This window comes from Chaetura pelagica, unplaced genomic scaffold (assembly GCF_000747805.2).
Source record: "Chaetura pelagica isolate M959 unplaced genomic scaffold, ChaPel_1.0 scaffold222, whole genome shotgun sequence".
NCBI lineage: Eukaryota > Metazoa > Chordata > Aves > Apodiformes > Apodidae > Chaetura > Chaetura pelagica.
Genome location: NW_009952711.1, coordinates 6,617,526 through 6,632,823, shown reverse-complemented (window position 1 = coordinate 6,632,823; position 15,298 = coordinate 6,617,526). Strand labels below are relative to the sequence as shown.

Genomic DNA, 15,298 nt, shown 5'->3' with positions numbered 1-15,298 from the left:
TTTCAGCCAGAGCGTTTTGTACACCATGCACAGGAAAACCATCCAAACCATTCAGCAAAGATCATTCGAAATGTTGATGCAATGCAGAATTAGGAAGTACTGGCATGATCCATCAAACGTACCATGAGGCATACACCTTTGAAAAGAAGATGACATGAGCATCTTAAGATGATACTGACAAAGCTTCTGTTGTCTTTACGACCGGGTGTTGGTGACCACACCAACAGCACGGCTACCTCTGATGTAAAACAAAAATGGCTTGTTTCACTCTGCTCAACAGCACATTTTTTTTTCCTGTGAATTTGCAGGCAAACAGATTAGTACCAAATAGTCTAATAGTGTACCTGGTTATCTTGATTACTTACCAATATTTTAAAAGAAATTAATGCTAAGTTGCTAATTATTATAATACAGTAAAAATATTGCACAATGCAATTGAGCAATGTGTGTGGCTTTTTTTTTAAATATGTATATTTGAGCCATACACCAGCAACTACCTGTTTTCAAGTTCAGAATTGGAACCTTAAGCAAGGCTTCTGCACTTACGTTGCACAGTGGAATGTGAACCCTATAAAGCAGATCCAGCCTGTGTGAGACAGAAAATTCTTTCCAGTAAAATGTGCAATAACCAAAATAACTCAGTTTGTCATTATGCACTCTGGATCTCCCACCATTAAATCAACATGAATCATAGTGAAATTACAGCATCCTAGTCAAAACCTCCTTGACATCCTTGTTAGTCAGGATTTCAGAGAACTAGGGCCTTGGGTACTGAAGACATTTCCTATTGAAGTTTTTCCTCACCAATTCCTGTAGGAACACCTGTTGTGTTTTGTTGTTTTTTTTTTAAATGGCAACAAACCAAAGATTATACTCAAAATACACACAGTCATCTCTAGGGTCTACAAACAAAAAAGAACATTAGACAGACTCCAAAATCTAAATAAATACTAAAATAATTTTTGAATTCTGATAGATTGCTTCAAGATCCTGTATTTTTAGCTAGCTACTTTTAAAAATAACTAAACATGTAATTTCCAGTGTGCTACTTGTGCTTAGTTACCATTTTCCTCTACAGGTGTTAGATACCACTTGCAAAAACCCAGCTAAAATGACAGAGTGCATTGGACTGTAAATAAGGTTGACAACAAAAAACCAAAATATTTTATTTTTAGTGCCTAGTATGATACTATGATACATTTAAAAGAACACAATAGGCAGCAGCAAGTTAGTATGCTTGGTAAACCACAGTACTAACAAATGATCACCTAAGTTATAGCATAGAGTGCGCTGTAAGAGTTATCACTACAATTTATGCCAAACTGACATAAATAAGGAAGTGGTTTAAGAAATCTTTTCATATATTGCCAATTTGTGTTTCTCCATTCCAGTTTTTACAAATTCAATGTAACAGGCTCCCAAGTGACCCTGTGTTCTACTGCAAAACACTCTACTTTCAAGTCTTCCATGTTCAGGACTGTGACTGTCCCTGTTGGTCCCTGCCTATGAGAAGATTACATATGGAGTTTCATTTACACTATTTAAATACGTTTACTAAAGATCTAAAAATGTCTCTAGAGAGCTGAAGACACAGTATCTGTCCAAGCCCAATTTCCATATTCTGGAAATGTATGAATCAGTGATGTCTTCAGAAACGCAACGACCGAACACAAACGCACGTCTTTCTATCAGCCTTCAATCTGTGGTGCTGTTGGGTAGTTTTCCAGCTACTTTTACTACAGATCTGGGCACATACAGACTGGTTGTTCAGAACATGTATTTTCAGGGGCTCACTACGCGTTAACAGGTAAAGGTGTCAGGCAACTGATTCTCCATATAACACTGATGGTACGTTCTTGGGATCAGACACGTGATATGAAGCCCAGGCCCAAGCTGGCTGGGATCTGAATGGTTTCTAATGCCAGGGAGGAGGGATTAAATGGAAAAGTAACAGGAAAAGTGTGTTTAGCATCCATGAGCAACTGAGGAGAGTCCTTCCGGTCTCGCAGACGCATCTGCAAAGATAAGAAAGTGATTGGATTAGCATTTAGCCTCTTCATTGATACCCAGCATCTTGCAAAGCGGTGGCATTTCACCTGTACTTCCAGACACCTGTGACAGACACACACCTGTGCTAACCTGACCAGACACCTTGGCAACAATTGTGCCATTAAACTGTACTTACTTTTGCCATTTCAGGCTCTGCATGTCTTCCTCTAACTATGCAACCTAGAGATAACTTAAATTCCCTGCAAAATGATGAATTTGCTCACAATCTGGTAACTGCATCTTTCCAGTAAGTGGAATTATAATTTCATCACAGTTCTATCTTCCCAATCTCCCTTATCCAGCTAGTAATGTAATTTGATTTCTAACAGACCAGAAAGATATTATTTTATTTGATTGTGCTCTACTGGCTGTTTTCTTTGGAGTTTTCAAAACATTTCATTTTCATCAATACATGAAACTACAAGGGCTAAATGAAGAACTCTGGAATGAACACAGGCCTCACTTTTCAAAGCAGCTGGTGCTTCTCATGCAGACACAGCTCCGACAAAAGTAGATTTGCTTATATAAATATTACCACTTTAAAAGTTGGCATACAAGTGTGTTTACATACACAAAGATGGATAAGCACAAAAAACTCTCACCTTCCAAACATCTCATACGTACTGACAGGGAAACTAAAATTTTCATGCAAGTCTGGAGACAGTAAATTTGATTGCATAAAATCTGAAGGCTGACATCACATTTTCAGCATAGCTAAAAAGCCTAGTTTACTTCAGATTCCTGAATGTATTTCAGGACACAAGCTATTTCGGCTTACAGAGGGTTTCTTAGAAATAGTCAAATGATTTTTGAGGAAAAAGTATAGTCATACCTGTATTGTACGTATAAATGATACCAAGACTCTCTCTTCAAACTCATTAATTGGAGTATACAAATTCAGAACTTTTACAATCTGTGAAGAAGAACAATCATTCTTAGGTTCATTTTACTGAAGAATCAACAGATGCATCCATGGTTACTAAAACTCCACTTTTTCAATTAGCTATTTTTAAATAAAGACATTCTTTACAACTATTTGTTATTTTTGGTTTTTTTGAGCCATACAGAATTCTATCACCTGCTTAATGCTATGTTATAAAATTGCTCCTTCAGAACAAGTGTTCTTTGGAGTTAGGAACTCTACATCGTGTGGAAAATACCAAACTATAAAAAAATCAGATAAGTAACTGTGTGTTCCTACGCCCCCTGGAAACATCCTGTATTTCTCACCCTAATTTTGACCTTCCATATTTTCCACTTAAGAGAGTCTTATGACTGTTTTTCAAGAGAGTGACCTATTTATCTAAAATCTAGGAATAAAAACACCAAAGGAAAGAACTGCATTACAAAGATTTTAAATAGTAATGTGAGTTACACTTCTAAAACTTTTTTTTAAAAAATATTTGTTTATCACATGATTCTTGTTTGAAAAAAACACTCCTTTTAAAAATTAAAACACTTGAAGCATGTGGAACACTAACTCCTCATTTCAGTACTAAACTAACAGATCTTCCAGCAGTGTGAATTACTAAATCAAAACAACAATATTAATGCAAGCCCTAGTGCTGACACCACTGTGAAACAAGTTTCTTCCTTTTCCTGATGGGAATGTTCAGTAGTCATCGAAGACGGCTGGATCCATTTTTTCCTGTACAAGCTCTATGCAAAAGTAGAATGTTAAAAAAGGTTTAAAAAAAGTGCAACTTATCTGTACAAAAATCTAAGCTTTCATAAATAGAAGTCTTGAGCTGTTGACTGAGATACACTTGGCTCAGCCTGCTGAGGCTGATGGCTGCACTAAGCTCAGTCTGTCTGCAGACCCTGAGCCAACAGCTCTGTCTGAACTGCCTGATACCTTAACTGGATACTAACTCTGATGGCAGGAAGATCATTTCCTAGTATCCTAGGCAGAGCTGACTGGAGCACAGAGACATCTCTGAGTGAAGAGTTTCCTCTAAGGATTTTCACAAACCGAGAGGCTGTGGATACTACACACTGCACAATCTATTCAGCTTCCTCTCATTTATTCAAAATTTATCTTGAACATTAGACCTCAAAAAGGCCTGGTCTTTTTTTTTTTATCCCTCCCACTTAATGTGTTCTAGTTGTAAATAAGTAAGAAATCTTGGATCCATGTGTGAGAGGAGTGTAGACAGGCACAGCAAACACCAACAGAGCAGGGAACTGCTCAAAAGTGACAGCAGAACAGACGGTGAAGGTTTGCTTACCTGGGCAGTAGTCAGTGCATTGCACATTGAACAAATGGCTTCTGCATCTTCATCTGTTTTCTTTTTTACTTGCAACAACTGTGCAGCCTGGATAAGGGGTTCCAGTGTTTCTTTAGCCCCACTATTCATCAAATTTTTATCACGTAGCCATTCCTCCAGTTGACTCACATTGTATCTGTACAAAGAGGTATGAGCATCAAGAAGTTAATGCTTGATTATGGTTAAATGAAAAGCATCTGCAGTTTCTCTTTCCCAGTGTTTCTTCTTTGTCCTTGCATATTTTTATTTCACACTTGTCATGTCTTGTGATTTTGTCTTGATGCTGTTTCCTTTTGATTGAAGCAAGAAATTGTGTTTCAAAACAGCTAGAAACTACAGCCAAAGACTTCCACTAACTAGCTTTCCCCATTTGTTTCTGTTCCTATTAATTGCAGGGATGTGACAAGTATAAGAAGAAAGACAAATGAGATTTTGTCCATGCAAATGTAGAGAGAGGGTTTTCAAGGTTACTTGAGGGACTGGAAAGCCTGGGCTACTTTTCCTGGCATATGCCAGTAGAATGCATTAGGGAAGTGCTGGCAAATGCAGGAATAGCACAATGGCTTTACTGCAGGATGCAGCAAACTACAGTGTGGGTGAACACTGGAGGTACCTGCTTTGCCACCAGCACGCAAAGAATGCAGCAGGGATGTTTGCCATTCTTCTCTAAAAGCTGAGAAAGCAACTCCCAACATTGCACCTACAATTGCAAGTTCTACTTAATGATTAAATACTTCTGTTTTGCTTCTACTACATCTCCTTGGAAGCCAGGTAGGATTTGACCTAAGTTAACCTTTTTAACGGAACCTCACAAAATCAGTTTAACAGCATCTCAGCTGTTTGTGTGCAGCAAAATTAATACTCAAAATGTATCTGCTATTCCATCAAAATGAGGGTCAGCAGCATCAGGAGTTCACTAACATTTTCAGCAACACATTCAAGAGAAGCATAAAATGAGTTCTCCCACCTTATCTGCATTCCCTTGCTCCACGAGCACATGTCCTTGCGCAGGAGAAGATTATTAAGTGTTACGGCCCCAATGACGTAGAACATCTGCTTGACAACCTGTTTGATCAGCTCTGGATCCATTCCATGCTGACACATCACTGAATGGAAGGAGTTCAGCTGCCGAATAATGGAGTCCAACGTGTAGGTGCCCTCATCAGCAATGCTGGATGTTCTCTTCCGCAGCCCTGTCGGTTTCACCCCCGAGACACCTTGGATAGTCTCATGCTCCAGCATTCCTGAAACTGGGTTTGAATGAAAACATGATTGCAGCGACTGAAAACTGCTGATATGCAGGCATCTTGTGCGAGGCAGAAAAAGAGCATTTACAGAGAGAGAGCAGGCTGGGCTTTCTGCTAGTCACACTTTGCCATCATTTCCAGTAATTCTGTGTCCTGCCACGTTCTGCAAAATCTAAACTTAGAGGGCTTTTATAAAGATTCCAGCATGTGTGCTTGAAAGGAAGGTCTAATCTAGCTCAGCAAAATACTTTTTTCCTCTTATGGCCATATGAGCAGCAGCAGCAGCAAACTAAGACCTGCTCCATTTTTCTGAATGTTATGATTGGAAAGCAGAATGAAAATTTCCGTGAGAAATCTGACAAGAAAAATTAAAAGTACTTTTAATGAAAAGAACCTCTCTGAGTGTGAGTTTCATCACTGCTTGCTATTTCATTGCTAATTGCTGTCCATAATAACAACCAACTATTTTTGTCCATACTTGTTTTTGAGTTCTCTTGTAATTAGTCTGATTTTTCCATGGGATATTTCCCAACAGACAGGGCAAGAAATACAGACCAGAAGTTTCTTCATGTGAATGCATGATTTATGAATAAAGTAAATCAATTTATTCTGTCCCTGCCAGAAGAACCACCCACAGTTTTTTTAGTCTAATCCAACCTGTTCATTGTAGTCCTTGTCTTCTGTGAACAGAACACCACAAGAACTGCAAGATACAGGATATTACCACCACCACAATTTTCCTTTTGATACTACTACAGTGTGAAGCTTCAGGAATTCCACTTACCAATCATTGGTTGCAGAACATTTTCCAAGACTCGGACAAGTTGTTGGTAGATCTGAATAGCCAAGTCACTCAGTACTTGTCTGTATTCAGCTAAATCAAAATTAGTGAGGCAGTGTTCATTCTGACGAGGTGTATTATGCTTCATAAACACCTGAATTAATAAAATAACAGAAATGAATGCTGCAATGGAATACAAAAATACTACACAAACCCAGTATTTATATTCCTTCATGCAACTGACAAATAATGCTTTCAAAAGAATAGTCACAGCCCCCCAAAACTTTAAATTGGAAGTTGTTCTGATTGAGGCTGATGCTAGGATTTGCTTCTCAAGTGCAACATCTGCTTCCTTGACCTGAATCTTCAAGGATCTGACACAGGAACAAACTCTTCCTCCTCAACACAAGCATTCTCACCTGGCCATATGGTTAAAGGTTAAAGGTTTAACTTGGTTAAAGGGCTTAAAACAGACTTTTTCATAGGAAGTTCAGAGAATCATTACTAAACAACATAATGGTAGCAGCCCTGCCTGCAGGAAAGGAAAGCAGGTTCAAATCTTATCTTCCCCTGCTTTCCTCTGATGTCATCACCTGTTTTAAGAGACTTTGACTAGATTTTGATGTACTACAGGAATTTGTTAAAGAGCAGTGCTCACATCAATAATTGTAGAGCCAAAGAAGGCAGAGCAGGGGCACTACTTACCTCTTCTCCACTATATTGCTTCAAGCAGTGCAAAAATCGGCAGGTGTTTGACAGCCAGAAGGACACCGTTTCAAAGTCATCACCTCTTTTCTGAAGACAAAATGACACAAAATTAAAAACAGACTGGTAGGAGGAATGAAGCTAGTATATGCTGAGTAATTAACATTTCTAGACTTCTACAGTGTGCACTCCATTCCCTTAAAAAAAGTCCAAAAATTCCTATGAATATCTAAGCTCCTGCAGGACTGTTTACTGAACATTTTTTCAAAGCATTCAGCTTTACTAAATGCTTGCTTTTTGAGCACACTTGTCTTATTTAAAAAAATTAAAAAAACTCTATGAAGGATAAAGCATATTTATGTCTTAATAATGCCTTCAGGATGCCCCTGGCCTACTGCCCTTGCCAACTCATGGCAAACACTTCAGGCAGCAACATAATATCATCAGTGGAATGTGTAGATGAAGTAAATGAGGAAATCTGTGAACCAAAATTGCAAATGAAGCATTTTAATTAAGTGTTCTGGAGAAGATAAACAAAGTGTCACTATGCAAACTTTGACTAGATCCAAAACTTTATAGGCACACCTTCAGAGAAGACTATTCAAAATACAAAGAAGTAGTTCTTTTTCCACAAATTCCAAGCATCTGTGGTACAGTGTGGATCAAATGCTATCACTGTAATTTGTTGCTTGTTAAAACAATTGTTTATGACTTACGAGTTTATTGATCAGAAATTCAGAGCCACTTAATTGAAAGCCTCTTTCCTTGCTCCCCTGATGTAAAATCAAGAGCAAATCTGAATGTTTTTTCTAAACCAAGCAGACTAACTAACCTTCAACACTCTTTGGAAAGTCTTTTCCTTGCTCCCCTGACGTAAAATCAAGAGTAAATCTGAATGTTTTTTCTAAACCAAGCAGATTAACTAACCTTCAACACTTTTTTGATGCCATTGATAGTGGAAGTCAACAACGACCGCACTTTCTGGTCGTCGTTCAGGTAGTCGGCGTGGCGAACACACATGAACAAAATGTATGCTGGTAGTCCTGGAATCAGGTTGACAGCTACCCCACGTGGCTTCAGCTCTTGGGAAAAACAAGCACACATTGGTTTGTAAAGTGTAAAGTCGCTGGAAGATGTCAGATGAGGTCCCACAACCTCCCCAGTTAAGAGTAACATACAATAGTAACACATACGTATCTTATAATTGCCTGCTAAAAATATGCAGATGCTTTAGTATGTAGCATATTCATCAGGAAGGATGATTAGATTAACAAAAGACATTTAGGAATTTTAGACAAAATGAGTGCTGTTGAAACCAAAAATACTCCATTTCATCATGCAAATTCTGTGTTCTTATATTTTATTTTTCAGACTGTGTGGGAGCAGAGGAGGCTGCAAATGAGAAGGATGCTCACCTAAAATAAGATTCTTGACAAGTTTTTGTTCATCCTCCTTCTTATATTCTAACATGCCTTGGAAGTCCTTTTCTTTCCGTGGAATGTTAACTGGACGAATAGGTTCATCAATGATTTGTCCAGGTGATATGTTCTCCATCTGGCCCACTTCAGAGGGGAGTGAAAAAAAAAAAAAAAAAAGGGAAATTTTCTAGTGAAACAAATGCAAAACAAAGGAAACTACGACATTTCAAAAGAAAAACTGCAGCATATAGGACTAAGACATGTTTTCTTTGGTTCAGGATAACACTTGTCAACATTAAACAAAGAGGCAGTTGTTGATACACGTGTCTCAGGGTGGCAGTCTTCTTTAGAAGAAGAGTGGAAGTGTGTGAATAGCATCCATTAATTCAGACCTACTGCTGATTCCTGGATTTTATCCCATAAAAGCACAAAGGTGACGTGATAGCTGTTAATCACTTAATCCCAGATTAATACTGTAAGGGTCACCATTAATTGTTCTGCAAAATGCCAGTATTTTTCCTGCTTGGTGTTTGTTGCCTGTCGAGGTAGGTTCACCTCGAGCAGCAGCCAAGCACCCCTGCTGGCTCCGGCAGGGCAGGGGAAAGAGCACTAAGAGCAAGAGAGAGAAAACTTGAGGGTCAAGATAAAAATGGTTTAACAGGCAAAGGAAAAGGATGGGGGGAAGCAAAGCAGAGGCAATCACTCAAAACCCTTCGCAGGGGCAGGGGGACTGATGCCCAGCCAGCCTCCAAACAACAGCTACCTTGTATGTAAAACACCCTCTCCTGGCTGCTGACGTTAGCTGGGATGGAATGTGGAATATCACCTTGGCCAGGTCAGCTCAGCTGTTCTGGCTGTGTGCCCACGTGCCCTCCCCATGCTTACTGAGAGGGCAGAGTGGGAAAAAAAAAAAAAAGAGAAAACCTTGACACTGTGCTAGCTCTGTTCAGCAACACCTGTGTGTTACCAACACTGTTTTAGCCAGAAATCCAAACCACAGCATTACACAGGCTGCTATTAAGAAACTTAACTCCATCCCAACCAGACCTAGTACATCTTTCTAAGTTAACTTGCTACTAAACACAAAACAAAACTAGGTTTACAGAAACATTTTCCCACTCTGTATTGTTTATGAATACTTCTGTGACCTTTTTCACAATAGTAACCAAACAATATTGAAAGACTTTTTAAAAACAAACTCAGTTTAAAGTAACCTTTTAAAAGGATGTATGAAACATCCACCTTGCATATAGTGCCTCACAGTATCACATTCAACACCTACACCTGATAAGGATGCATGTTTGGTTTTGAAAACAAAAACTTGGTTTCATTTCAGGAAAGCTACATCCTCTTCTCCCAGCCCTCAAAGCTGCACACAGTTACAGCCACCACCCATCCTGGAAGAACGTCCTAAATGTGTGCACCTGGCAAACTAGATGGAAAAAGCAGAAATCCAAATGGGAGCTCAAGAAGAGCTGCCACTGTGTAAAGGATAATATACTCCTGCTAGACCAGGTTTAACGTGTTATCGCTGTTCTTTTCAGGTGTGGAAACACTGAAGACCAAACAGTCACTGATTTCCACTCATCAGGCAGTAAGCCTGGCTCTGGAAAAAGCAGATGACCATTAAAAGCTTCTAAAGGTCAGGACCAGGATTATTTAAAAACAAATTCATACTTCAACTTTATAACATTATTAATTGCTTTTAGCAACTAAAATTACTTTACTTATGCAGAGACATAAGCAGCTGTCCCTCTCACCAGTGTTAAGGTCCTAAGGGCATTGACTGTGATGCTCATAAAAATAAAATTAGCTTAGCCTATGTCTCAGCATTCTCATATTCAGATGTGGCCAGCAGCTCTGAAGAGAAACCTCAGGCAGAGAAAGACAGTCTCAGCATTCTTGGCTCCAGTGATACAGAAATCCACAAAGGAAAACTGGGTAAATTATTTCTGCCTGGTTCATATTTAGTATTACTTTTGTCTTGATAAAAACAGATACTGTCTATAAGTACACAAACAGCATAAGTAACCTTCCTTTACATTCAAAAGGTTTCTGCCTTCAGAGCAACATCAATCTCCTTTAGTCACCACTTTAAAAGATGACAAATAAAGGTTTATAAAGGAAGGCACAGAGCTCTGGGCATATCTCCTGTTTCTGAACTCAATTAACAGAAGCTAATGCTCCTGAAGACTTTGTGCCCTCCCGACTGCTAAGACAGATGGATATGATGACAATGGGATCACAGAGAGTAAACCAAAACCTTTATCCTTCTCTCAAAACAAAAAAGTACCTTCAAGTTCACCGATCTTCTTAGCAAATACTTTCAACTGTTTCTTCAACTTGCGAATAGTTTTGTCTTGCTTTTCCAGCTGCTCCATTAAATCCTGAAAGGTAAAATGAAAGAAAGATTAAGACACAAGAAAAATCCCATAACTGCGACAGAGATGAAATCCAGTGTTAAGAGTTACAAGGGGGTGAGGAAAGCTGAACAGTGGTGCCATCCTCTGGCTGAGGTTTGCAAGCTGGTTCGCTGCCAAATATCGCAAATATTAAGTTACGTGCAGCACGACAAAGGCAAAGCTCTTAGTGTGTTCTGCAGGCACTCAGAACTAGGTCAGTTCTTATGGCAGAAGACATTCTGGTGCAATCATACCTCCCTAATGCTTCCTCCCTGCTCCTCCAAATGCCTCATGGAAATAATTTGCTTTATTATTTAACAGCTATCCTGTATTTCTGCGTCACTTACTCATGCCCTCAGGACAGACTTGTTATTCAGGCCTATCCATTTTATGAGAGATCTGTAGAAAGATCACAACTTGCACTCACATTTACCAAAAATCAAACATCCAATCAAACATGATGCTGTGCTATTTCCTCATTGCTTGCTGTCCTCACATTTCCTAGGATTGAAACTGGGGTCTTACATATTTTTTTATGTACCTGAACAACAGCTAGCACCTAGAAGTCTTATTCTAGCAGTAAAACTGGTATTTCTCTTTCAAAGGAGTACTTGCCAAAAATCTGTCTTCAAATAATTCTGTGACCTATGGCAGTGCATTCATAAAATAATCATGTAATAAAAAATTGAGAAGTTTTTCTAAAGGAAGCAAAACCTCAAGCTCAGAAAAACTGGAACCCACTCCAGGTTAAGGGTTTGAAAGCAGCTTAAAAGAAAAATGCTCTTTCCAAAGTGATTCTTCATGGTATTGCTAAGAACATAAGGGACCACGAGCTCCCTGCATCAAAAGCATCAGCTGGGAAACTACACGTCTCCTAAAGTACTGAAAAATATTAGTGCAACGTTGCCAACAACTTAGAATTAGGCACAAAATTGCTCTCAATCATGTAGTAAAGAGTTTATAACCTAATATAATAATACTTGAGCAGTAAGATAATTAGGCTGGTTGAAAGGACAGAATCAAGGGCATGATTCACATTCAAAGCAGTGTTCAATTTTACAACAGAAATCGTTTTAAGAACCAATATTGTCAAATGTAACAAATTATCCTGAAATACACGTAAGTCCAACAGACTGTTCTGACTGTATCAGTGAAGGGATATGATTTCTGAACAACAAATATGTGAGAAGGAATAAAGTTTCTTCTATGGTTCCTCTAAAACAAATGGAACAGACTTCACATCTAGTTAAAATGCAGGATCCCATAAATGATATTATTTCAAGCTTACATATGGTGCTCTCTTAATGTGTTATTTTTAATTATTACAAAAATATCACTTCCAATTTTATCCTTCATATTTTGCATTTAAAAAAAAAATATTAAAAGGTTCTGTATTGTGATACTGATTGATTTGTTCAGTCTAGATGTCAGCACTGTAAAGAGATCTGTGAACAAATTCAGGCCATGACTGGATTGCAAGCATCATTCACCTTGATAAGTATCTATATGATCAGGCCTCTGTTTTCCTGAACTGAATGTAAATGTATCAAAGTTTTAAAGCAATGAGTGGTGCTGAAAATTGGTCCTTTGAATCATGTACTACCTTTTCAGGGCAGAATTAAGTAGTATTCAAAAAGAAACTGCTTTGCTCACAGTGCAAGACTTGTATTAGTAACAAAACTGTGCATCAAAAAGAGACACAGATTACACAGAGGACATTAAGACTAACAAAAAAAGCAGTGAGGGAAGTAATTGGCATTGTGAAGCTCTCTGCAGGGGATTTCCTTCGAAAGGGATGAAGGCAGGCAGCCTGCTTTTCAATTAGTGCTCCAGAAGTAGCAAACAAGACAAGAGAGAAACAGGATTCATGGGGTCTACATACAATCATCCGTTTGTAAAGTGAAATCCGGTACGATTGATACTTCTTGGGATCATCTGCATACAACTCCTCATAAAACTGTAAAAATAGGCACAGGATTGTTTTTCCCCTTCCCTTTGAGACACTGATAAGCACTTCAATAAGCACTATATAAATCAGATTAAAATAAGACCAAGACTCATTTTTAGGTAGCCTAGTCCTTACTTGTGGTGCTCACACCAGCCTGTCCCAGAGTGAAGCTGATGGAGACGAGTTGCAGAATGCTCAGATCTTTTAAAAATGGTCAGTAATTACACTGTGAAAGTCTGGAGTATGACCACCTGGACAGGACATTTTCTTATGCCAAACAAGACAGGATTGCAGTGAATACTGCAATTCTAGTATCACATCTGGAAAGCCTGTAAATTATTTCCACTCTAAGGTTAGAAGTGGAAAAGAAGCATGTACCTAACTTGCAGTTTGCCTGCAAAGCTGAAATATCAGAAGTGAAATACTAGGGAATGAGTCTCTATTTATCAAGTGAAATTACATTCACTGTATTTGAAAATAAAGAGAAGTCACCTGGGATGTAATTAAGTGACTGTACATTGTCTTGGGAACACAGACTGGGATGAGTAGGTCTCTTGGGGGGAAAAAAGGGCTAAAAATCATAACATGACTAAGCAGCAGAAGGAAGTTGTTGGGGATGGAAACATTTGCCATTTACCTTTGCCAGTAGAAGACAGCTACTGCTGAGGCAAACACAACATCCCTTCAATTAGTTTTCAAGCATCTCTTACCTGAATTATCTGAGGCTTTCCTCAAAACATTTGGTACGAAGACTAGAGCCCAACAATTACTTCTTTGACACACATAAGAAGGAAAGACTACACCTCGGCTTGTTTAGAGGAAGCCATGATGCTCACAATTAGGATTTTTCTTCCTGAAGTAGCATGGTTCTCTTTACCAATTAACAGTGATAAACCAGCAATACTCCAACATGGCCCTCTGGAAAATTTCCCCAGAAATGAACTGGCCTGCACATAATGAACACCCTCCTTTGCAGGGAAAGGTTTTCAGTCGCTGTCTCCTTCATACAAAAATGTTGCACAGTAAACAAGGAATACCAGATATTAGCTAAGTGACTTCTAACCCAGTTTCTTTTTCTGGAACTGTTTCTGTCTTCAAAACATACTGAGCAGCTGGAGCTCACAACACAGTGTGTAGCTTCAGACAGGAAGGAGGGAAATGGGAAAGAAAAGTGACATTAAATAATTGAAGAACTATGTAAAAGTTTTTCAACAAACTAAACAAACTAATATATTACAGAGGAAATGAGACTACTTGGGACTAATCTTTTTTATGAGTTCCCTGGTTATCAATCATTCTAATTAGCAACAACTAAACTCATCAGTTGAAAGCTGGGATCCATGAGCTTTCTCCATGCCACAAACTTGCAACAAATTCATTGGAACATTATTACTTCATCAGCCATCCTCAGCCTCTCTCGCCCATTAGCTTACCTACAAAAAAACACTGCACCCAGGCTCTTTTTTGCAGAAGGCTGCCATCTGAGAACTGATAAGAACTTGTTTCCCTTACCAAGTTCTCATTGGTCAGGCGGGTGATCTCATGTTGGAGACTGGCTTCAATGCGGGCCTCTGGAGGGAGCTGCAGGTTCTGTGCCAGGAGCTGCTGCTGGCGATTGTTCTCTTCCTTCAGACTCTGGATCTCACCTCGCAGTGATTCCAGCTCATTCTCGTGGCTCTTCTTCTGTGACTGAAGCTGAGACTCCAGCAGCCTAAAGAAGTTGAGCAAGAGTTGCGTGAACACGCTGAGAAAGTTACATCCCCAATTCTCAGAGGGAGTGTAAAGCTTTAGCTGCTGCGCAGGAACAATTAGCCATGGCTTGCAAAGGAAAATGAAAAAGGCAGAGTACTCTTTAAACCCTTCAGTATGCCTTCTAATTAAATGGAGCTTGCATGATCAAAAAGTGGAGAGAAACTAATTGTGACACTGCTTTGCATTTCCTTTGTGAATGAGCACATACTGTGTATGGTGCCACTGAGAACATGTGGCAATAAAGGTATTGCTAAGTCTTCACACGTTGTGCTGCTTTTAAAGGGGCTTTACCGAGGTTTTACCTCTCACCAGATCAAACAAACTGTGCAAGATGAAGACAACACTGTGTATATGCTTAAGCTAGAACCCTGCAATAGTTATCTCTGTCCAGTCAGAAACCATTTAATTGCAAATGCACATAAATCACCCTTATTTTTACATTAAAACCAACATTGTGCAGAAGGCTGTCATTAGTGCAGGAAAGGCTAACAACAGAACCTAACTCAGGACTGGGATCCAGGAGCAATATACTATCCTTGCCACTGACTTGATCTTTCCCTGGGGCACATCACATCTCCAGTTCTTCTTGTGAAATGAGGCAACACACACCAGTCTCCCCTGAGCAGGATCTACTCCTGCTTGCAAAGCACTGCCCAAGTGCTCTGACTCATTGTTTCCTGCATACACACAGGAAATTACATGACCAGTGACTACTACTGTTCAATTAGA

General features: G+C 39.1%; 1 protein-coding gene across 1 annotated transcript in view; it reads right to left on the bottom strand.

Moving 5' to 3' along the window:
• Window positions 1–1,031: 1,031 nt before the first annotated feature.
• The window catches only part of MYO5A (myosin VA (heavy chain 12, myoxin)), an 83,714-nt gene continuing 69,447 nt past the window's right edge, over window positions 1,032–15,298 (bottom strand). The window contains exons 33-42 of the mRNA XM_009994544.1: window positions 14,330–14,528; window positions 10,761–10,854; window positions 8,465–8,611; window positions 7,977–8,131; window positions 7,050–7,139; window positions 6,348–6,498; window positions 5,284–5,566; window positions 4,278–4,452; window positions 2,882–2,962; window positions 1,032–2,015 (exon numbers count right to left, since the gene is read on the bottom strand). Coding sequence (XP_009992846.1) covers window positions 1,863–2,015; window positions 2,882–2,962; window positions 4,278–4,452; window positions 5,284–5,566; window positions 6,348–6,498; window positions 7,050–7,139; window positions 7,977–8,131; window positions 8,465–8,611; window positions 10,761–10,854; window positions 14,330–14,528 — 1,528 coding nt within the window. The 3' untranslated portion in view covers window positions 1,032–1,862. The remainder of the gene's footprint in view (window positions 2,016–2,881; window positions 2,963–4,277; window positions 4,453–5,283; window positions 5,567–6,347; window positions 6,499–7,049; window positions 7,140–7,976; window positions 8,132–8,464; window positions 8,612–10,760; window positions 10,855–14,329; window positions 14,529–15,298) is intronic.